Source organism: Humulus lupulus, chromosome 9 (genome assembly GCF_963169125.1).
Source record: "Humulus lupulus chromosome 9, drHumLupu1.1, whole genome shotgun sequence".
Taxonomy (NCBI): domain Eukaryota; kingdom Viridiplantae; phylum Streptophyta; class Magnoliopsida; order Rosales; family Cannabaceae; genus Humulus; species Humulus lupulus.
Genome location: NC_084801.1, coordinates 150,887,757 through 150,912,015, shown reverse-complemented (window position 1 = coordinate 150,912,015; position 24,259 = coordinate 150,887,757). Strand labels below are relative to the sequence as shown.

The 24,259-nt window shown below is 35.2% G+C and overlaps 1 protein-coding gene, 1 long non-coding RNA gene and 1 other non-coding gene across 3 annotated transcripts; all 3 read left to right on the top strand.

The window, feature by feature from the left end:
* Nucleotides 1-11,251: 11,251 nt before the first annotated feature.
* Nucleotides 11,252-12,342, top strand: LOC133800605 (uncharacterized). The gene is made up of 3 exons (XR_009876544.1): nt 11,252-11,345; nt 12,130-12,213; nt 12,316-12,342. It is a non-coding gene; the product is annotated as an uncharacterized LOC133800605 (long non-coding RNA).
* A 2,149-nt stretch (nt 12,343-14,491) lies between these two features.
* Nucleotides 14,492-15,628, top strand: LOC133800180 (ATP-dependent 6-phosphofructokinase 5, chloroplastic-like). The gene is made up of 4 exons (XM_062238137.1): nt 14,492-14,585; nt 15,028-15,168; nt 15,302-15,418; nt 15,491-15,628. Exons 1-4 carry the CDS (start codon nt 14,526-14,528, stop codon nt 15,626-15,628), a joined length of 456 nt encoding a protein of 151 aa, XP_062094121.1. The 5' UTR covers nt 14,492-14,525.
* Nucleotides 15,629-23,189: 7,561 nt separating this feature from the next.
* Nucleotides 23,190-23,296, top strand: LOC133802754 (small nucleolar RNA R71). Its single transcript, XR_009877501.1, has one exon. It is a non-coding gene; the product is annotated as a small nucleolar RNA R71 (small nucleolar RNA).
* Nucleotides 23,297-24,259: the final 963 nt, after the last annotated feature.

The following is a 24,259-nucleotide window of genomic DNA, read 5'->3' as shown; positions in this document are numbered from 1 at the left end:
TACTAAATGGGGAAAATATAAATACATAAATTAAAAGACTTGAAACAAAACGTCATCCTCGATCTTTCCCATCAGTCCATTCACTCAGTCCTGTCCCAATACACATGCCAAAGCTGCCATGAATTTTTCCCACCTTCCAAGATTATTTTCCTGCATCATATAAAATAAAAAGGAATGAGCCTAATGCCCCGCAAGGAAAATCTACTAAATCATATCATAAATCACAAGACTAAAAACATAAATCATAAAACGTATGACGTAAAAACGTAAATCATAAAACATAGGACTATAATATTAATGGTCATTAACTCATTATCGTAGTATGTGATAGAAATCATCTAGGTTTTCTTGCTACTATTTGAGTTAGGTTTAAACACAATATAGTATATGATAAACCATCTAGGTCCTCTTGTTACTACTCAAGGTTGGTTAAATCATAATTATAGTCTACGATAATGATAAAAATCTTGGGATTTGCTTATTTTCTATCTAAGCAACTATATTTCCCAAGCGACTACGACATAAACATATACATATATACATACACACACATAGCATATAAACATAATCATAACACATAAAATGTAACTTATTTTCCTTACCGAAAACTGCGATATTGGAGACAAGAAAGGGATTGAAAACTTCTAAAACTAAACAGTAAGATCCATAAATTTTCTAGAGGAATTGGGGATAGAAAAGTAGATCTAAACCATCATGATAAGAACTTACCGAAAACCTTAAAATTCAAAGAAATCAAACACCTGACAAAAATCCATTATATCTAGTTAGGATTTTGAAGAAAAGAGAAGAATAAGAGGAACTATAATGAACTAAACCTGAGGATAAAGAATACATTGGATAGATTAGAACTTAGATCTACACATCAACATCAAAATATCACTCTATCCTACTTCCCAAGTGTTTAAAAATGCTTATATTGGAAAAAATTTAACCCCAAAACCCATGTGTTTCTCTCTAGAATGAACTTAGCAGGTTGGAGGCTCTGAAGAATGCTTGAATGATGAAGCAAATGGCTGAGTGAAAGGTCCTATTTATATAGTTCAAGGAGGGAAACTAACTCCTTTTAAAATGAATAAATAATTGAATAAAATTTTAATTTTCTGCTCAACAGAAACTGAGAACTCGGTAAAAAATGTTCAAGAGCAAGTCTAATTTGTTGAGGTCTGTTTCTAGCTCGGATTCCACAAACTTTCAAAATATGCGTGTGGAGCCGATATTTCGCCCCCTGTAGGGGATATATCGCCTCCCCCATATTCCTAAGCCCGCGTGGTTTCGTTCATGCGAATTCAACGTTTTTTCTGTATCAATCATAGGCGATATATTGACCCCTATAGCTGTGATATATCAGCATACTCTAATATATCAAACACGTTTTCCTGCACTTTCCGCACACTTGAGTTTGTTTAAACCACTTTGACTGAGTAAACTGTTATCCTAACAGCTGAGGGAAGGTTCAAGACTTTCTAGGTTTATCCCTTATTAAATTATTCATCTTAAATCCTTAATAAACATGCTTGTGACAAGTGTCACTTTCTTAATTATTCTATCTAAACCTTAGGTTATAATAAATATCATTTCTATGACAAGCTCTATTGATCAAACCTTATTTCAAAATTAATATTTCTAAACTATAGGCTAAACTTATAAAATCCATAACTATCTCTATGAGTTTCCAACTAAATCCCAGCTTAAACCAATAATCACGTAAACTAAAAATACTACAGCACAAGCTACTACTATCTAGCTACGTAAATTTTCGAGACGCTACAATTCTCCCCTACTTTAAAGAATTTCGTCCTCGAAATTTACTTACCAAATAATTTCGTATGTTGTGCTCGAATGTCTTCCTCCAAGACCCACGTTGCCTCCTGTTCCATACTATTACTCCATAAGACCTTGACTATTAGAATACTCTTAGACCGTAATTCCTTCATCCCCTTCTGTAGGATGCTAACCGGTTGTTCCTCGTAACTCAGGTCTTTCTAAAGTGCTATCGTGTTGTCCATGAGAACATGGGATGGGTCTGACACATATCTACGCAACATCGAGATGTGAAAAACATTGTGGCTATTAGATAGATCTTGCGGTAAGGCTAATCTATATGCTACTGGTCCCACCTTGTCCAATATCTCAAAAGAACGTATAAACTGGGGACTAAGTTTTCCTTTCTTCCCGAACAACTTCATTCTTTTCATAGGAGATATTCTTAAGAAGACATGATCTCCGACTTTGAATTCCACATCTCGTCGCTTGGCATCTGCATAAATCTTTTGTTGAATCTGAGCAACGAGCATATGCATTCAAATCAGTTCCACTACGTCTTGAGCCTCTCTAACAGCTTCATGTCCAAGAAGTTGTCTTTCTCCTACCTCATCTCAATGTAATGGCGATCAACACTTCCTCCATAAAGTAACTCACAGGGTGCCACACTGATCATTGCCTGGTAGCTATTATTGTAGGAGAAATCTGTAAGTGGAAAATAATTACTCCACGATCCTCCAAAGTCTATTACACAAGCGTGCAACATATCTTCTAAAATTTGTAAGGTAGCCTCGGACTGACCATCTGTCTGAGGATGAAATGATGTACTGAGGCTTAGCTTGGTACCCATGGCTTGCTGCAAGCTTCCCCAAAATCTTGATGTAAACACCGATCCTCTATCAGATACTATGGTCTTAGGGATTCCATGCAGTCGTACAATTTCTCGAACATAAATATCTGCGCACTGGTCTACAGTGTACGTTGTATTGACAGGCAGGAAGTGAGCTAACTTGGTGAGTCTATCCACCACAACCCAAGCTGAGTCGTGTCACTTATTTTTTCGTGGTAATCCAGTCATGAAGTCCATGGCTATGTCTTCCCACTTCCATTCCAGATTACTAAGCGGTTGCAATACGCTTGCGAGTCACTAATGTTCCGCTTTTACTTTCTGGCATATAATGCATTTGGACACATATTATGCTACGTCTTTCTTCATTCCCAGCCACCAATATAGTGCCTTAAGGTCGTGAGTCATCTTGGTTGACCCTGGGTGAACTGAGTATGCGGTAGTGTGTGCCTCTTCTAAAATCTTTATCTTAATCCCAAAGTCATTCGGCACACACACCTGACCTTTATCTCTCAAAAACTCCTGTCCTAATATAGAGAAATCTGTAGTCTTGCCTTCTTTGACTGCAGCCATATGCGATACTAACGTGTCATCATGCCCTTGCCCGATCCTTATATCATCTAGTAAACTCGACTAGTTGGAAAAGTTAGCCAGTTGACCCATGACTAGTTCTATTCTAGCATTAATTAGCTCTTGCTGTAGCGACTTTTCTATTCCAGATAATGCCGCCCAATTTCCGTAACTCTTTCTGCTTAACGCATTTGCAACTACATTTGCTGTTCCTGGGTGGTATAGAATTTCACAGTTATAGTCCTTTATTAGTTCTAACCATCTGCACTGCCTCGTGTTGAGCTCCTTTTGCGTGAAGAAATATTTTAAGCTCTTGTGGTCCGTATAAATCTCACACCGTTCTCCATAAAGATAGTGACGCCAGATTTTCAACGTGAAGACCACCGCTACAACATCCGTATCGTGTGTTGGATATCGTTCCTCGTATTCCTTCAGCTGCCTTGAGGCATAGGCTATCACCTTGTCATTTTAAATTAGCACATAGCCCAATCCTTGCTTGGACGCATCACAATATACTACAAACTTTTCGTTGAGTGTCGGTACGCAAAGTACTAGTGCTGAGCATTATTTATCTTTGAGCAACTAAAAGCTTTCTTGACATTTATCCGTCCAGTTGAACTTTTGTTGTTTTTGGGTCAGGTTTGTAAGCGGAGTGGCTATCTTAGAAAAGCCTTCTACAAATCTCCAGTAATATCCTGCTAATCCTGGAAAACTTCTAACCTCTGACGCATTCTTAGGTCTTGGCCAGTCCTTCACAGCCTCTACCTTAGTTGGGTCTATTGTGACTCTGCTATTGGATACTATATGGTCAAGGAGCGCCATTTGCGATAGACAATATTGCATTTCTTGAACATTGCATAAAGTTGATACACTTTTAGTCGCAGCATGGTCAGTGTTAAATGTTCTTCGTACTCGACTTCGTCCCTTGAGTACACCAAAATATCTTCAAAGAACACTACGATGAATTTGTCCATGTAATCCTTGAAGACCCGATTCATTAAGTCCATAAATGCGGCTGGAGCGTTGGTAAGACCAAAATGCATAACTAGGAACTCGTAATGGCCGTATCAAGTCCTAAAAGCTGTCTTTGGTATATCTTCTCCCCTCACCTTTAGCTAGTGATAACTGGACCATAGATTAATCTTTGAAAATACAGTTGTTCCTCTGAGTAGATAAAATAATTCATCGATTTGGGGTAGTGGGTACTTGTTCTTAACTGTCACCTTGTTCAGCTCGCAGTAATCGATACACATCCGCATGCTTCCATCATTCTTCTTCACAAATAAAATCAATGCAACCCATGGCGAATGGCTTGGTCTGATGAAATGCAAGTCTAAGAGTTCTTGTAACTGCATTTTCAACTCCTTGAGTTCTGTAGGTGCCATCCGGTATGGTGCCTTTGAGATAGGCTCGGTTCTTGGTACTAGTTCGATTGTGGATTCAATTTCTCGAATAGAGAGTAATTCTGGTAAGTCATCAGGAAATATCTCTTGAAATTCCATTATAATGCAGACGTCTCCAACCTTTAATGGTGTTTCTGGTGCCACATCCGTGATGCTTTCTAAGAATTCGTGACATCCATTCTCTATCATCTTCTGAGCATTGAGAGATGAGATAAGTGGTGTCCGTAGTCTAGAAATTTTTCCCATAAAACATATTTTCTGACCGTCAGGAGTTTCAAACGTCACTTGCTTACGTCTACAATCGATGGTTGTGCCAACGCCTTGCTAGCCAGTCCATACCAAGTATTGCGTCGAACTCCTTGATCTCTAGCTCTATCAGGTCTCCTTCTAGTTCCGTACTCTCGATTTTTATCGATACTCCTTGTACTATTCATGATGATAGAACTATTTAGCCCGAAGGCAGTTTCATAACAAACCTAGTTCAAAATTTTCATAAGGATTGTCTAATTTCTCTATCATTCCTAACGAGATATATGAGTGTGTTTCTCCGAAATCAAACAATATTGAACATATATTATTGAGGATAGGAAGCTGACCTGTAACCACTTCGTTACTAGCTTCGGCTTCTCCTTGGGTCAAGGCAAAGCCTCTGGCTGAAACCATCTTATTGTCATTCTTTTCTTTTTGTTTGAGTTGTGGACAATCCTTTTTCCAATGACGTTCCTGGCCACAATTGCAACAACCCTTGGTGTTCGGATTACACTCCCCATGTTGTCTTTTCTAGCACTTGGAGCACTAAGGGTATTCCATATAACCTGACCTATTATCACTATTATTAGTCCATGCTCTTTTCTCAGTGTCGGCTTGCTTATTATTAGGATGCTTTCTTTTCTGCCCATTATTGCTATGATGGTTGTTGTTGTGGTTTCGACCATTTTGAGGTTGATTCTGCTGTTTGGGTTCAGACTAGCTTGCCTCCTCCTTACTAAAATTTTCTTGGAGCCTTTCCACCTCTATAGTCATTTCCAGAACATCGACGTAGAAGTGGTTCCCAGATTTGCCAGCTTGACACCTAACTCAATATCGGGTCTGAGTCCTCTGGTGAACTTGGTAACCCTCAAGAAATCGGTTGGGACAAACTCTGGTGCAAACTTGGCTAGACGAAAAAATTGTTGAGCATACTAAACTACTGTCAAATTTCCCTACTACAAATTGGCAAACTCTTCCACCCTCATAGCGATAACCGCTGAGTTGTAGTACTTTTTGTGAAATAGCTCAACAAATCTAGCCCAAGTCATGGTGGTGATATCATGAGTCTTCTGTACCAAGTCCCACCAGATTCTAGCATCCTTTTTCAGTAGAGAGGAAATGCAGGATATGCGATCATCACTATCGAGGTTCATGTGTGCTAGAATTGGCTCTACATTCCTGAACCATTCTTCAGCCTCAAAAGGGTCGGTTGTCCCTGCAAAGTTTGGAGTGTGAAGTGTACGGAGACCCTAGTAGATTGGCTCTATGTACTGAGCTGGATAAGGCGCATAGCTTTCCACGGTCATACCCTATACAGATATCCTATGTTCTGCCCTTGCTTGGGTGCTTGAGCCGCTGGCTGAGGCTGCGGTTGAGGTTGTAGCTCAGGCTGTTGTGGTTGTAGCAACAACAGTTTTTCAACTTGTTGCCGTAACCGAATAATCTCAACAGTGTGATCAACCGGAGGTGGTGCAATTCTATCAGCAGCATCATTGGTAGCACGCATTCCCCTTTTTCGGACTGGAGGGGCTTCATGAGTCTCATTAGCAGTGCTGGAGGGGTTGACATTCATGCGTGTAAATCTTTAGAGCAACGTCTTCAGCAAAGTTCTTAGAACTTACCCTAATAGGTTCTAAGGAAAAAACTCAGTCTAGGCAAATATAACTCGGACTTATCAATTATGATATCTTGTGAAAAATTATGTAAGCCTTCTTTATATATTAGGGTGTGTTTCTATACTTATAGTATTAAACCACCTTTATTATTTTCTAACTCTGTTTCTATTCACCCTACATGAATTAATTCTCAGGCTCGAAACTTGTTGTTGTTCCAAAGTTAATCATATTGAGGGAAGGCTGGGATCAGTAAAATCGTTCCCACTACTATGGCGCCCTAAACTCTCAATATAGAACTTGGTGTATTGATTTGTATCCACTCTCACTGAACTCAGTCAATATTTATTGAATTTATTCTAAATTTCTTATGATTGTATAAAAAAAATCAAACACATACATGACATTAAAAAAATAACAACTTTATTCGTTTGGAAAAGATATTCACTTTTTACAATCATAAATTAAAAATAAATAAAGAAACTATACTACTAATAACTAGGGTAAATCTCTAAAAATCAAGATCTTTTACATCTGACCCTTCATCTAACATATCATCATTTATTTCCTCATAATCATCATTATCATGTGCCTCGAAACTACCTCGGGGAATATTCATTGGGATATTATACTTTTTTTTAATAGTGAACTGAAACTCAACCCTATAAGTAAACCTAAGTATAAGAAAATAATATTGTATGGCTACCGGTAAATCATCTTTATCCACAGTCTCCCATAATTCTGCCAATTTTGAAACTACAGAAGGAAAATCCTTAAAAAGCCTAATTACTAAGACATATTGTTCCATGGCTCTCATCATGATTTGCCTAGCAATTTGAAGGTGAATTATCTCCATGTGAAATAGGATCAATCTTTGAGTGATTCTTTGTAGCACTCCTATTGTATCCCTTGGCTCTCTAACCCTTTTCATTGCCTTAATGACTCAGATATTATGATAGGTCAAAGTTCTATTCATTTTGACTAAAAACATAATGACTAAAACGTTAGCTATTAACATAAACACTTACATTGGCGATTAGATCCGGAGCTTTTGTGTGTGTATCAAGGAGAACTTAATGCACATGAACCGTTGCTTTGATACGAACTCTACTGCCCCAACTAACTCTTAGACCTCGGACCATTAAAACTACTAAGCATAACAACTAATTTGGAATAAATGCATAATAATAGAACTTTATTATAAAATAAAAAATACAGGATCCCATTGTTATTAAATAAATTCATAAAGAAAACTTAAACCTTTAGTTAATTGTTCAAATACTAATTGCGAAAAACATAAATACATAAATTAAAAGACTTGAAACAAAACGTCATCCTCGATCTTTCCCATCAGTCCATTCACTCTGTCGTCTCCCAATTCACATGCCAAAGCTTCCATGAATCTATTCCGCTTTCCAAGCATATTTTCCTGCATCATCTAAAATAAAAAGGAATGAGACTAATTCCTAGCAAGGAAAATGTACTAAAATATATCATAAATCATATGACTAAAAACAGAAATCATAAAACGTATCGCATAAAAACGTAATTCATAGAACATAGGACTACAATATTAATGGCCATTAACTCATTATTGTAGTATGTGATAGACACCAATTAGGTCCTCTTGCTACTATTCAAGGTAGGTTTAAACACAATATAGTATATGATAAACTATCTAGGTCCTCTTTCTACTAATCGAGGTAGGTTAAATCATAATTATAGTCTACGATAATGATAAAAATCTTGGGATTTGCTTATTTGCTATCTAAGCAACTATATTTTCCAAACGACTACAACATAAACATATACATATATATACATACATACACATAGCATATAAACATAATCGTAACACAAAAAATCTAACTTATTTTCCTTACCGAAAACTGAGATATTGGAGACAAGAACGGGATTGAAGACTCCTAAAACCAAACAGTAAGATCCATAAGTTTTCTAAAGGAATTAAGGATAAAAAGAATATCTAAACCATCATGATAAGAACTTACCAAAATCCTTAAGTTTCAAAGAATTCAAACACCTAACCAAAAGCCATTATAACTAGTTAGGATTTTGAAGAAAAGAGAAGAATAAGAGGAACTATAATGAACTAAACCTATGGATAAAAAATACCTTGGATAGATTAGAACTTCGATCTACACCTCAATACCGAAATATCACTCTATCATACTTCCCAAGTGTTTAGAAAAGCATATATTGGAAAGCTTTTAACTCCAAAACCCTATTGTTTCTCTCTAGAATGAACATAGCAGCATGGAGGCTCTGAAGAAAGCTTGAATGATGAAGCAAATGGCTGAGTGAAAGGTCCTATATATGGAGTTCAAGGAGTGAAACTAACTCCTTTTAAAATGAATAAATAATTGAATAAAATTTTAATTTTCTGCTAAACAGATGCCCAAAACTCGGTAAAAAACTTTCAAGAGCAAGTCCAAGTTGTTGAGTGCTGTTTCTAGCTCAGATTCCACAGACTTTGAAAATATGTGTGTGGAGCCAATATATTGCTCTCTATAGGTGATAAATCGCCCCCCCCCCCCATATTCTCGAGCCTCTCTGGTTTCATTCGAGTGAATTCGATGTGTTTTCCACCCAACCAGACCCCAGCATAATATATAGTTTATACTCTATCTTTGTTTCTCTCTTTCTCTTTCTATGTGTGTGTGTGTGTTAGTGTGTTTATTTGTCTAAGCTCTCTAAGTTCGTTCCTTGTGACTTCTTTTCTTTCCCTGGGCTTGGCTTTGTCTGCAATAGAAAAAGGTGTGTCAAAGACATGATGCAGCACTAAATGATAACAATAATTCACTGTTTATATTTCTCCTATTGTGTTTGCTTCAAAATGAGTGGAAAATTTTCAAGAAGAGTTCAATCTCTCCTAGGCTAGGATATATTTTAAGAATATTATTTTTCACCACTTATATATAGTTTCGAATTATTTCTCTATAGGCTCTGCTAGCTTCCAATTCAATACATACACTCTCTTCCTTGTCTTGTTCCTTTCTCAAATCAATAAAATGGAAAAAGTTCTCATCTTGAGCTTTAGACATGCAGAACTCTCGCATAAGATAGAAGAGAACATTTTGTTTGGTAAAGAGATGGACAGGGAAAAGTATGAGAGGGTTTTAGAAGCATGTTCCTTGAAGAAGGACCTGGAAATCCTTTCATTTGGTGATCAGACAGTCAATGGGGAGAGAGGGATTAATTTGAGCAGTGGACAAAAGTAGAGAATACAAATTGCACGTGCCTTATATCAAGATGTTGATATCTATCTATTTGATGATCCGTTCAGTGTTGTGGATGCTCACACAGGTCTCATCTCTTCAGGGTAATCAATTTATGTCAAAAAAATAATAATTACGTTGAATGAATAAGCAAAAGAGAAAATACCTTCTATGCATTTAAGATAATTCTTTTATATTATTCTGAACCATCTATTTTTTTTTTCTTGATAACAGGAATGCATACTAGGCCTCTTGAGTTCAAAAACAATTATTTATGTCACTCATCAAATTGAATTCTTACCCACAGCTGATCTTATACTAGTAAGTGAGTTGTATGCATTTCTTTGTGATATCATATCATCATAGAAAATTCATTGCTCTCTAATGCATATCTTCTTCTATCTAAATGATCTTTTTTGGCTTTTCTTGATATGAGAATTAGCACTAACTGTATTAGTAAATTAAGTAAAGTTACACTAAAATTTTGTTTTCGTTTAAAGAATAAATGTGCATATTTTTTATAGAATATAATATATTCATAAAATATGCTTTAGACTTCATCGTGAATTTGTGTTTTTACCATTTAAGAAATTGACAAAATTTTATTTTATCAGCTTCAATCATTATGAATATATTCTATCAAATTTTCTTGATATAATATCTACTTTAGTTTGTTTTGAATATATTCTTTGTTTTAAATTTGTGTTTTAAGTTGCTCTGGGTTTGAGTATGTTTTCTTGGCTTTGGGTTTAAATATAATAACCACAAGTATGTTTGTCAAGTTTGGCTTTATTTTTTCTTGTTTTCATGTTTTCCAAGCTATTAGTTGTTGTTGTTTAATATAGTAGATGACTGCTGGTCTATTTATTAGGCTCACGGGTGGAATATGTAGACTCGTGATTATTGATCACACAAGGGGTGTACTTTCTCTGCTGCCCTTGTTTTTACTCGAGTACTTCACCCTTCTGAAAGGTTAGTCTTTTGAGCAAGACTTATATAAACTTTGTAAGTATGCATATTTGTGATACAGAGAACATGCTTTTAAGCTCTTGTAATACTACTTTTTTTTAATGGAACAAGGCATACTTCATGTAATTGTCATAATATATTTTACATATTCACCTACTACCCTTAATTCCCTTCATGATTTCCTCACTATTATTGTAAAATAATATTATATGCATGCACTTCATGAATCATGATATGATGATATATACAAACTTATTAATTCAAATCATAAATCTCTACCTAGTAATGTCATCCCTTCCCAAGCTTATACTTCACTTTTATCAAGCTACCTTTTATTTTTAATACATGTATATATTATATATAGTGTCACATATTTATATACATATATATTTATATAAATATATATATGTATCCATTTTATTGATTTTGTTTTTGGTTCTCAATTAATTTAGGTAACATTTGTTTTTTTGTTGGGTCTCGTCTCCTAGTACCATATCTAACACTCACAATCACATATATACTTACGGGGACTCATCTTTGCTTCGTATATTCACAATGTAACTAATTTATTGGTCTCCTTTTGGTGTATTTCAGGTATGGAAGTCAATCTCATGTTTGCACCATTTTGGCAAGGGGGCTTTGAATGCCTCAATTCAATCCTACTCTATATCTGAAGGTGAAAACTTTGAGACCCAATATAAAATATCAGAGTATATTTAGCTTAAAATATTTTACTCTAATTTAGTGCCTTCATTGTTTGTAGGATAAATCACTTTTATTTATCTTAATCCGCTCCTAGCTTTATGGCATCCCCTTTTTTCATATTAATTGTCTGTTTTTTTTCACAGACTCAGTTGTTCAGTGCATTTTTTTCTTTCAACTTTTTGTTATTTTCATTTTAAGATATATTACGTGGCTTCTGAATTTACAGACACACCTTGGTACTACTACTACAGCTTTTCTCTCTCTTTCTCTGGTACTCTGCTTAAAGAAGATTAGCTTTGTTGAAGGAAGGACCTTTTCCTTTTCTGATCTTTTATTTCAGATTAGATTTTTTATTGGTCAATGCTGAAAAGGAGGAGACAATATTGATCATCAATATAAGCTCTTCTTTGAAACCATTGAATCTAAATCTACAAGATCATTTGAAGTAATAATCTCATTATGTTCTTTTTCTTAGTAAATTCTTTTCTCTATTTTTTTTCTCGTCAAATTCTATAAATGAATTATGGACTTGTACCGAATTTGATTTTGATCACAATTATGCTTAATCTATTTGATCAATTGCTTACATGAAAATTATGAGTAAGTCTTTTTTTTTTATCATTATGGCTCTTCATATATCTTTCTAGTTATGAAACTGGTAATTAATTTTGAATTTATGTATTTGTAGTTTTTGATATTTATTTATTTATTTATCTAATATTATCTTTATTATTTATATTTTTGAAATAAATTAGAGAGTTGGGGTTTACTTGGTATAGTCCAAGGATCTAGAAAAGTTGCCTGAGGCTGATAGTTTGGACAATCACATTTCATTTCAGGTAAACACACCTAATTTTTGTTATAGAATTTTGAGCTTTTTTCTTTTCTTTTCTTTTCTGGGTCTATTATGTGTTAAAATGTCATGTAATATTTTTTTTAAGTATGAGGATATGAATGCAATGCAGAGAAAAATTAAAAAGAGCATGTAAAAAATAGTATTGACTTAGATGACATGAAGTGCATGAAAAACCGTAAAGTGCATGAAAAAACAGTAAAAGATGACATGAATGGAATTATCATAGACTAAACCAACTCCTCTTTATTGACCCAAATGTTGTGTGAGACTTGTGAAAGTTGTAGTACCTATGTGTTCACTAGATGATGGCATATATTTCATTATTTTCATAGTTTTATCATGCTCTCCAGACTAATTCATCTTGTGTTTTCAAACTCGAGTAGCATGTATCCACAACATGTATACAAATAAACATATATTTATATACTCTGGCAAGCAAACAAGTATGTTAACATTCTCATATATTAATAATAAATTTGGAGAGGTGCATTCAAATTAAAAATCACATATACATTATTTATCATATATTTACTCTATTTCTAATATTGAATCTGCTAATTTTTTATGCATTGACAATATTATGTTTTTTGTTTCTCTTGCAGATTATGGGACTAGTAATGATATGAAAAAGGTTCTCGTTCACATAATTAAATAGTTGGGGATATTGTGTCAATGATCTTTTCTCATACACTTATTATGGCATTTATTGTCAATTGTTCAGGTTCCCTCTCCTCTTACAAAACATTTTCTCTGGTGGAACTTTTGCTTTTTCCTGGTACATAGTCAATTGAGCTATTTCTTTATGTCTTGACAGAACCAATGAAGAGAAACTCAGGTACATTGTCAATTAAGCTATCCTACAACTGTATACTTTGCCTTTTGGAATTGTTTTTTAATCTTTAATCCTTTTTGGGTTCTTTTTGTTAGTGACAGCAATGGCTTAGTTTTTTGATACAAAGCTGAGATGAGTCACCTTATTAAGTCAATAAACCATGGATCAAGTAAGTTTTTTCTCTTTTATAAATATGATTGAATATGCAGATATATTTTTATTTGAAAATAAATGTGCCTTCTATTTTTTTTAACTTTGATTATAAATAGTTGAAATCTGTGGGAAGTACAAGTTGGAGCTAACTAAACCCTTAGGTGAATCAACAAATTCTAGGTTTTGATTCTCATTTTATTTGTTCTGTAACTTTTTTCTGAACTCAAGGGGTTGTCAACTCAGGACAAGTCACTATGTATATTTTCCTGTTCATTTATTATTATGTATGTTTTGATTCACTTATATGTATGTGTAGGTTTGAATGTTGAAGTTGATTCACTATAACATATATGTTGTGTATGTCTCGCAATGTGGTTATCTAGGCTATCAAAAAGTGGTTAAAACAGCTAGTGACCATAACTGTTTTAATAAGATTCCTCAAGTTCACTTATTATTGGAAAAGTTATCTCTGATTTTGGTGTTTTAGTTTTGAATATTTAATGGAGAGTTACTAAGTTGTAGCAAGAAGTTGAAAATTGGATCATATTGTTTGGAGTAGAAATACATGTGTTTTAGTGTTTTTTTTTTCATGTAAATAGAAAATCATGGATTCCCTGTACATTTTAGCTTAAGAAATTTTCTTGTCATGTCACATTTTCTGTTTCTTGTGAACCTTTGTTATTGACACCAAGTTAGATGCATTTTTTACTGACTCAGGTCAAAAGAACACTAGAACAATTTACACTAGCTCAGTGGGACAAAGATGAGTGGCATCCCTTGCTTGGTCCATGGCCTTTCATTCAAGTTGTTAGTCTTTGTATCGTCTTCCTCACAGTAGAGCTCAACACCTTTTTTCTGAAGTTCTGTTTGTAGATTCCTCCTCGAAACCCCGTTATTGTGTATAGGTTGATATTGTGGTGGCTAATAGCAATTCCTACAATCCGCGAGTACAACTCATATCTTCAAGACAGGTACACTACCCTCTTTCTCTATCTGACATAATCACTAGCAGCACATCCTTTTCCTTTTCTTGAAATGAATTCATATACCCTCTTGGCGTACCATTTCTAGGGTTTTAACCTTTTCATAATCACTGTGTCCAAATTGCAGAAAACCAGCGAAAAAATTCGGCGCATTCTGTTGGCTTTCCTTAGCTATTTGCATAGTAGAGCTTCTCATTTGCATCAATTTTGGACATGGTATGTTACTCTGCAACTATTATCAGTTTCTTTAGAGTTAATAATTTTGCGGACATATGATTCCTGACGTGAAAACATTTATTAATTTGATATCAGGAAAGACGAATCAACATGCTTTTTGTGCTAGGTGGGAACGGAACTCATGCTGGGGCAAATGTAATTCACAAAGAGGTAGTTATGCGTGTATCTGTTTACATTTCTGTGTTTCTTATCTCATAATCTAGCATGCATTCATAACTAAGGTCACTTTTGAACAGATTACTTAAAGCAGAAATCTTTTGGGATATAAATTGCTTTGGTACAAGTTTTTCTAAATTTGTAGATGTAAAGTGATGTCTCAAGAATTAAAAGTTGATGCATTCCTGATGACTTGAATTCATTTTGCTTTTAGTTTAGGATTCATCACCATGTCTATATGCTCATGTTTTCGTATAAATTAGAAAGCACTTTACTGCCATATAGATGACCGTGTCACTAGAATCATCTTATTGGATATGTTTAACTACTTTTACTTTATTGCTGCATTTGTAAGCTGTTTCCCTTTATCTTTCCTCGACCTTGCCTGCCATTTCTATTTAGGTCTCATGTCCTACTTTTCCTATTTTCATTTCAGTGCTGTGGAAGAGGGGTAAAGGTGGCTGTTGTTGGGGTCCCCAAAACTATAGACAATGATATTTTGCTGATGGACAAAACTTTTGGGTTTGACACTGCTGTTGAGGAAGCACAACGAGCCATTAATTCAGCTTACATTGAGGTACAAATTTTCATTATATTTTGTGATTTGTTCGATTTCATTTTGATTGCTTAAGTTTCATGCATTATAATATCATTGTTAAAGAATTCAGTGGGAAAAACAGTCTTTGTTAACTTCTCAATCCTTATTATAGGCACATAGTGCATACCATGGTATAGGAATTGTAAAGTTGATGGGTAGTAGCAGTGGATTTATTGCTATGCATGCATCCCTGGCTAGTGGACAAATCGATATATGCTTGATACCAGAGGTATTTGTGCGACTTACTAATTGGTTAGTTATTTTTGAGATTCTGTACTGATACTGGTTGTATACATTTAAGGTACCTTTCCATTTACATGGTCCTCATGGTGTTTTGCGGCATCTGAAATACCTCATTGAGACAAAAGGATCAGCAGTGGTGTGTGTTGCTGAGGGAGCAGGGCAAGTTAGTCATAGTATAACATTAGTTTTTCACTAGTTGAAACATGATCAACTGATTGGAACTAGTATATTTTTTTTCCTTCTGGATCTAAATATTATGAAACCCCTCCAAAAACAAAATGCCCGCCATATGTTGAGATTCAACTAGCTAAAAAGAAACAACAAATTGATGTTTATCTTTCTAAGGATCTAAGTTAGGTATGTTACATCAATGGTTTTGAAGATACAGTTGGATGATTAAATTTTGATAGCATGTTGAGTGTTTTGTTATGATTGGCCTGGGAATAGTGACTGTTTTTAGTTTAACACATTTTTGCTTGTTAAATTGTTTTTCCAGCTTACTAATAGTTGTTCAAATATTGCCTTTCATATTTTGGAAAAGGCCTAAAGCAACAATTGTTTCAGATATATGATGTGGTTAGGCCAAAGAAGCATGAGATTGAGAATTTGTGAAACCACATTCTACATATCCTATATATAAATTTAAGCCCAGTCCAATGCTGCTAAATTACTCCTTCTTTCCCCTTGTTGAGTCTATTTATATACATAGTGTAATCTTTTAAGAGTTTTTGACTTATAGAGCACTCCATTCTAAAGTTCACTCTTACAACAGTCTAGAGGAATTCCATTAGGAATTTATGTGAAGTTGTATTATTTTGCATAACTTGTTTTTTTTTTTTTGTAGCATAGTTTCTTGAAATAATTTTTAAAAAAGACTTTTGTGGCTGCTTATTTCCTATGTAGAAATTATGAAGCTATATGAAATAGTTGGAATGGGAAATGGAGAGAACGAGCCAAAGCAAGAGTGAGAGTTGGAGGATGTTATAGTAGACAATACTCTCCAAGTTTCTTGTTATAGTAACTTTTCAATATGTTGAATATTTAAGAATACTTGAATACTTAAAGAACATTTTGTTGTTGATGACAGTGTTGAATATTTTAAACTAATTTGTGGATTGTTAATACAATGTTGAATGTTTTTACTTTTTGTTATTTGAAAATCAAGCTTATTTGATGATGCTAGTATATATTAGAAAGCTAATTTTAATTATATAAATAAAAAATAAAAATATAATAGAATAAATTAGTGTTATATAAATGAATATATAATGAGAATTTAAATTTATCTAATTATTAAAATAATACAAAAAATGTGTTATAAGTTCTATTACAATAACACTTTTTATAAGTAAAGAATTTTGTTATGCATACTTCATTATATAACACAAATAATGTGTTATACTAAAGTGTAGTATAACACAAAAAAAGTGTTATACTAAAGTGTAGTATAACACAAATTTATAAGTATTGAAATGTGTTATATAATCAACTATAAATAACATAATTAAACACTTATCTATATATTAAAATAATATAGAAAGTGTTTCCTGAAAATTATAAGTATTTTTTCTTGTAGTATTTCTTGAAAATTAAACAAAAATTAAATTAAAATTAATATTTTCAAATATAAAATATATGACAATAAATCCATGAAAATATTAATTAAAACTTAATTAATTTTACACTTTAAGACTAATAAAATAATATTTTTGAGCAGTAATCACAACCCCCAACCAGCTTATTGCTAGTCCCTAGCAATTCAAGCAAAATAAGAAATGTCAACATGATATATTTCAGGTCAAAATGATAAAAGAACTTAAGTATTAACACAAAATGTTAGTAACAAGTCAACAAGAGTTATCAAGATTACTTTGAATAAATCTAGAGTTGTGAGTGTGTGCACCAAACTTGAACCTTCTTACCGCAAACCATAGCACATAAAGCCTTCGAAATTATGCCAAGTAAAAGTCTATACTCCATTAACCTCTCATGTAATTGAAAATATTTGAAGTTTAAGGGTTTCACTCATGGAGTTGGAAAAGAAGTAAGCACTCATCAAATGGGTATATATTTAGGACAATCTCTTAAATAATTATTGAAACGAAGATAGGAAATAAACCATTTGGACAACCACCATAAAGAGTACCACAAAACTAGCTTTTCGAGATTTTTAAGTTAAATAGACAATCTTTACATTTATTCTAAGAGCCATAAAATAGAACATGAATTTAATAAACACACTTTTTTTTTTGGACATAAGAGACAACATAATTGAAAATGATAGAAATATTGCTCTTGTGTCTTTCTCTTTTTTTCTATTTTTTTTTTCTTCTTTTTTCTTTCTCTTTTCTTCTTCTCTTTTTTTTTTTTTTAATAAACAACATAATAAAAGGCTCTCTAATAAGATTTTTCTATAGAAAATATTGTCCCTAAAACATCATCCATTCATACCACAATACCTTGCCCAAATAATTATAATCATTTCTAAGAATCAATAAAAATTTAAAAGTTGTTTTCTCAAGTATCACCTCTCACACAAAAGAATGGATTCTTAAACGTGGAAAATTTCTAAGCAAATATGTGCTAACAACCATCTTACCACAATGTTTGGCATGTGCATTAGGTAACTCTAGAGAAACTCTTAGTAATATAGATAACAAAAACTGACTCCAAAATAATATTTTGCAAGAATAAAAAAGTAATTTTTAAAAAATTTCACCGTGAAAATATTAATATGACAAAAATCAACATGAACGTGCATGAATATGCTCACCACCCCCAACCAAAATTTGATATTGTCCTCAATGTCTCAAAAGATAATAAATGTAAAAGAGCAGGGAAAGAGAACACCTGGATAGCGAGCGTCGAGTGATAGAGCGATTATTGATTCTCTAAAACATGATAATTTGAAAACACAAAATGATATCAAATAAAATAAAATGACAAAAGGGAAATGAATAGAAAACAAACCTATGTGCATACAATTTGGAACACTACTCGGACTTGGTAAACCGGTTCCACGAGAGTGACTTCTTCAGGCCAAGTCACCCTCTCTATGTAGTGTTTCAGTCGTTGGCCATTTACTTTGAATTCTCTCCCATCAGTTGGGTCTATGACCTCAACAGCACCATTGGGAAATACGATTTTCACAACATATGGGCCAGTCCACCTTGATCTCAGCTTGCCAGGGTGGATATGCAAACGAGAGTCATAAAGATGCACTCGTTGGTTTGGCTCAAATTCTTTTCTTAGGATCTGCTTGTCATGGGATGCTTTCATTTTAGCCTTGTAGATCCTAGAGTTTTCATAAGCATCGTTTCTTAATTCTTCAATTTCTGACAACTGAAGCTTACGACTGAGTCCTGCTGCCTTGAGATCAAAATGTAGGCTTTTAACTGCCCAATAAGCTTTGTGTTCTAGCTCAACAGGAAGGTGGCAGGCTTTACCATAGACTAGCCTATAAGGAGACATACCAAGTTGATTTTTGTAAGCAGTGCGGTAGGCCTAGAGAGCATCGAGAAGTTGTGAGGACCAATCTTTGCAGTTAGGATTAACCGTCTTTTCTAAGATTTGCTTAATTTCTCGGTTGGCTAACTCAGCTTGGCCATTTGTCTATGGGTGATAAGGCAATGCAACCTTCTGAATTACACCATATTTTTGCATTAAGTTCTCAAAAGAATAGTTGCAAAAATGGGTGTCTTGATCACTTATGATAGCTTGTGGTGTGCCAAACCTAGATAACACATTTTCCTTTAAGAATTTCACAACAGTTGTGTTATAATTATTTCGACAAGGCACAGCTTCCACCCATTTTGAGACATAGTCTATGCCGAGGAGAATGTAAAGTTAACCAGAAGAAGGTGGAAATGGTCCCATAAAGTCTATCCCCCAACAATCGAATATTTCTATTACAAGAATTGGGTTTAATGGCATCATATGTCGCTGGGACAGAGCACCTAATTTCTGACACCTTTCGCATGATCGACAGAAATTGTTCGTGTCTTTGAACAAAGTGGGCCAATAAAGGCCACACAGTAAGATTTTTGCACCAGTCTTTTTTATAGAAAAATTACCACCACAAGCTTCATTATGACAAAAGTTCAGAACACTCAAAATTTCATCATTTGGAATGCAACGTCTCATTATTTGGTCGGGGCAATATTTAAAAAGATATGGGTCGTCCCAATAGAAGTTACGAACCTCGACCAAAAATTTACGTTTATCTTGTGCATTCCATGCAGTTGAAAGTTCGCCAGTCACTAAATAATTAACGATATGAGCATACCATGGCAACTTGGTTACTTTGAAGAGATTTTCATCAGAGAAGTCATCTCGAATGGCTGGGCCATCAGCGGAATCAAAAAATTCAAGACGAGATAAGTGGTCTGCTACCACGTTTTCAACTCCTTTCTTGTATTTTATGGTCAGATCAAATTCCTGTAACAGAAGTATCCACCTAATTAAACGCCTTAGCATACTTTTTGGAAAGGAGGTATTTTAAGGCGGAATGGTCCGTAAAGACTGTGATAGGTGAACCAATCAGGTAGGAACAAAACTTGTCAAGTGCGAATACTACAACTCTTTTTCAGTGGTAGAATAGTTCATTTGAGCACTGTTAAGAGTTCTACTTGCGAATAGACAACAAAGGGCTTCCCTTCCCTTCTTTGACCTAAGACGGCCCCTATAGCATAATTGCTAGCATCACACATGACTACGAACGGTAAGTTCAAATCTGGTGGCTGAATGATAAGGGCGGAAGTGAGTTTTGCAACGAGCGTTCGGAAAGATTCCTCACACTCAGGTGTCCAACTGAACACAACATCTTTTGCTAGGAGGTTTGACAAAGGGCGAGAAATTGTCGAGAAATTTTGTATGAACCTCCTATAGAATCCTGCATGCCCAAGAAAAGATCGAATGTCTTTAATAGTCTTGGGGGTGGGCAGCTTTGATATGAGTTCAATCTTTGATTGATCAACCTCAATTCCTCGTTCTGACACGACATGCCCCAAAACTATGCATGATGGCACCATGAAATGAAACTTTTCCCAGTGGAGTACCAAGCCCTTTTCTTTGCAACGTTTAAGCACAAACTCTAAATTGGGAAGGCTTGAATCGAAGGAATCTCCAAAGACTGTCAAATCATCCATGAATACTTCCATACATTTCTCAATCATATCACTAAATATGCTCATCTTGCATCGCTGGAAAGTGGCTGGAGCATTGCACAGGCCAAATGGCATGCGCCGAAAGGAAAAAGTACCAAAAGGACAACTGAATGTGGTCTTATTCTGATCTTCTAAGGCAATCTCAATTTGGTAATACCCTGAATAACCATCAAGAAAACTATAGAAAGGATGACCTGCCATGCGTTCCAATATTTGATCGATGAATGGAAGTGGAAAATGGTGTTTGCGGGTGGCTGCATTTAATTTTCTATAATTAATGCACACGTGCCACCAAGTTGTGACCTTGGTAGGAACACGTTCCCCTTTTTCATGTTGTACCACTGTTACCCCAGATTTCTTAGGAACAACCTGAGTTGGGCTAACCCATTTACTGTCAGCAACATGATAGATTATGCTAGAATCAAGAAGTTTCAACACTTCAGTCTTAACTACTTCCTTCATCGTTGGGTTCAATCTTCTTTGAGGGTCACGGTGTGGTATAGCCCCATCTTCCAATTGAATGTGATGGGAGCAAATTAAAGGACTAATTCCTTTGATGTCAGCTATCGTCCATCCTAATGCATCTCTTTGTTCTTGCAACACATTGATGAGTTGGCACTCTTGTGTGGCATTGATCTTGGAGGATATTATGATAGGAAAAGTGTTGTCAGCTCCCAGGAAAACATGCTTAAGACCCTCGGGAAGTTGTTCCAACTTTGGTTAAGGAGCTTGTTCAATGGATGGTTTTGGTGTTTCTCGATCTTGAGGGAGTTCCTCAAAGATTGGATTCCAAAACATGGTTCTTCTAGCCTGTGAGTGTTCGACGATTTCAGGGTTGATCGTAGACTCATCGGGCTCAGAACTTTCTAAAATTTGGAAGAGGTGATTAAAATGATTAGACGTGTATTTCAATTCGACTTCTTCTGAAATAAGTGTATAGATCAGATACGATTGGAAACACTCATCGTTGTCAGGTGGTTGTTTGCCGATGTGGAAAACATCCACTTCTAGAGTCATGTTCCCGAAAGAGATTTTCATGAGGCCTTTCCTACAGTTAATGAGTGCATTTGCTGTTGCGAGGAAAGGTCTATCGAGAATGATGGGAATTTTGGACTCTATACTTACTTCAGATTGAGTGTCCAAGATGAGAAAATCAATAGGGTAATAGAATTTTTCAATTTGAATCAGAACGTCTTCTACTATTTCCCGAGGTTTCTTCACTGATCGATCAGCCAATTGTAGCACCACAGATGTGGGCTTGAGTTCTCCTAGACCTAATTGAAAGTATATTGAATATGGCATGAGATTTACACTTGCTCCTAAGCCTAAAAGGGCTTAACCAAATTCCTGCTCCCCAATTTGACATGAGATGGTGGGACAACCAAGATCTTTGTACTTAGGCGGTGTCTTGCAATCAATTACTGCAATAGCTTGTTCTGCCAAGAATGCAGTTTTCTTGACATGGTGCTTTCTTTTAACGGTGCACAAATCCTTGATAACCTTGGCATAAGCCGACACTTGTTTGATCACATGCAACAATGGCAAGTTGATCTTCACTTGTGTGAAAAGGTCTAGGATTTCACCATGATTTTCCAGTACCTTTCCAGTGGATTTCAAAGTTTGAGGAAAGGGTGCCTTTACTGGCATTCTTATTGGCACATCATCATCTGGAGCGGGCATTGAGATACTCGTTGTCTTAGCTAACGGTGAAACCGTAATTTGACCACTTTGAGTAGCGATGGCATTAACCTCTTTGAAATTTGTATCTGCATAGGAGGAGGTTTGTGCCAAGTGTTGCCCTTTTTGATGGATTAGAGGTTGAGCAGGAAGTCTACCATGCTCTTGAATTGCCAAAGTAGTCTTTATCTTTGTCATTTGGACTTTCATGTCTTTCATTTCCTCTACCATTTATGTGAAACAAGATTTGAGCTCTTGAGTTGAGGCTATTTTAGTTTGCGCAAGCATTTGGAAAGTATTCTCAAGAGAATTTCTTGACTGCATGTTATTTTGAGGAGCAGTGTATGCTTTTGGCGGTTGTTGCTGGTCAGGCCTCCATTGGCTTCCAAATGCTTGGCTTGACTCCTTCCAGCTGAAATTTGGATGGTTGCGCCAACTAGGATTATAAGTGTTTGAGAAAGGGTTATAAGGCTTCTTGTAATCCCCTAACGCACACCAGTGTTCCTCATTTCCTCCTCTTAACTCACCAAGAGTTGGGCACTCTTGCGGTTGATGTTCCGTCCCTCCACATATGAAGCATGGATCCCGTGTCTCTACTTTTGCAGCCATGTGGATTCCTCTACCTTCTTGAGATTGAAAGCCTCGAATTGTTGTCTCAATGATTCAATTTGGCTTTTGACGTTGTCATCTTCATTTAATTGATAGATTCCAGTTGATCACGGCTTGTCCATAGGACTCGGTCCATTCCATGTGTAGGACTTTTCAGCAAGATCGTCGAGGTACTCGAAAGCGTCATCGGGATGTGAGACCATGTGAGATCGTCGAAGGAATTCACCATTTCACATCATTTGTATGAATTGTCTGTATCTGGTTGTGAGACCGTCATAGAAATAGCTTATCAGACGCTAGCTTTCGTATCCATGATATGGGCATTGATTTATCAAATCTCTAAACCTCTCCCAGACCTGATGGAAAGTTTCATGGTCTTTCTGGATGAAGGCAGAGATTTTCCTCTTAAGGCTGCTAGTCTTATGGGGCGGGAAATATTTGGCAAATAATGCTTTTGTCATTTCGTCCCATGTTCCGATAGATGTAGGCCTTAAGGAATACAACTAGCTTTTTGCTTTGTCTTTGAGTGAGAAAGAAAAGAATTTCAATCTCACAATGTTGGTGACATCAGCTCGGTTGTTGAATGTAGCCACCACCTCTTCGAATTCCCGTATATGCACGTACGGACTCTTATTTTCCAACCCATGGAAGGTTGGTAAGAGGTTAATCATGCCGGGTTTGAAATCGAAATTCGGCATATTGTTGGGATACATTATGCATGAAGGTGTGGTTGTACGCGTAGGATGTAAATAATCCTGTAGCGTTCTTGGTTAGACTTCATCTTGATGAGCCATCGTGGGTGGTTCAGGAAGTCTTGGTGAATCGGGAGTGTTTCAACGGATGGAAGAAAATGACGAACTAGGAGATTATTCTAAAGTTTCTACTTGTTGTCTCACAAATCTCCATAGTTCATCTCTGTTTCATGGCATAAATATTTTTTTATTTTGTAAGTATTATAAGCGCAAGTGTGTAATAATGTAATAAGTATACACCAAAATGTTCCCAGGCCAATTGGAAAGGCTGCCAAGGTACCACTTTAGGCCCAAGACCTTTTCTAGAACTCCCCGACGTTCTTAGAAAAGGTTGGAGGGTAACGCTAACACAGACCTTATTTAAGAACCAATTTTTCTAAGACAGAACAAGTTTGGTTTTTACTAATTTCCACAATTACACAAATGTTCTCAATACTTTTTTTTTGGTTTTTTTAAATTTTATGATTTAAATTTTTTTGCTTTTTTTTAGGAAAAAACCTAAATCTAGAAAATAAAATTCTAAACAAAAAAGTAAAATGAATAAAATAAAACAATAACAAAAAAAATAAATAAAATAAATAAATTTACTAAGGAAAAATAAAAGAGAAATAAAAAAATTATACT

Bases quoted from the DNA above. Each gene is read 5' to 3' on its own strand.
- LOC133800180 (XM_062238137.1), top strand. From the start codon at position 14,526: ATGCTTTTTGTGCTAGGTGGGAACGGAACTCATGCTGGGGCAAATGTA. The intron at 14,586-15,027 runs GTAGTTATGCGT...TTTTCATTTCAG, and splicing joins CAAATGTAATTCACAAAGAG to TGCTGTGGAAGAGGGGTAAA. The intron at 15,419-15,490 runs GTATTTGTGCGA...TATACATTTAAG, and splicing joins ATATATGCTTGATACCAGAG to GTACCTTTCCATTTACATGG.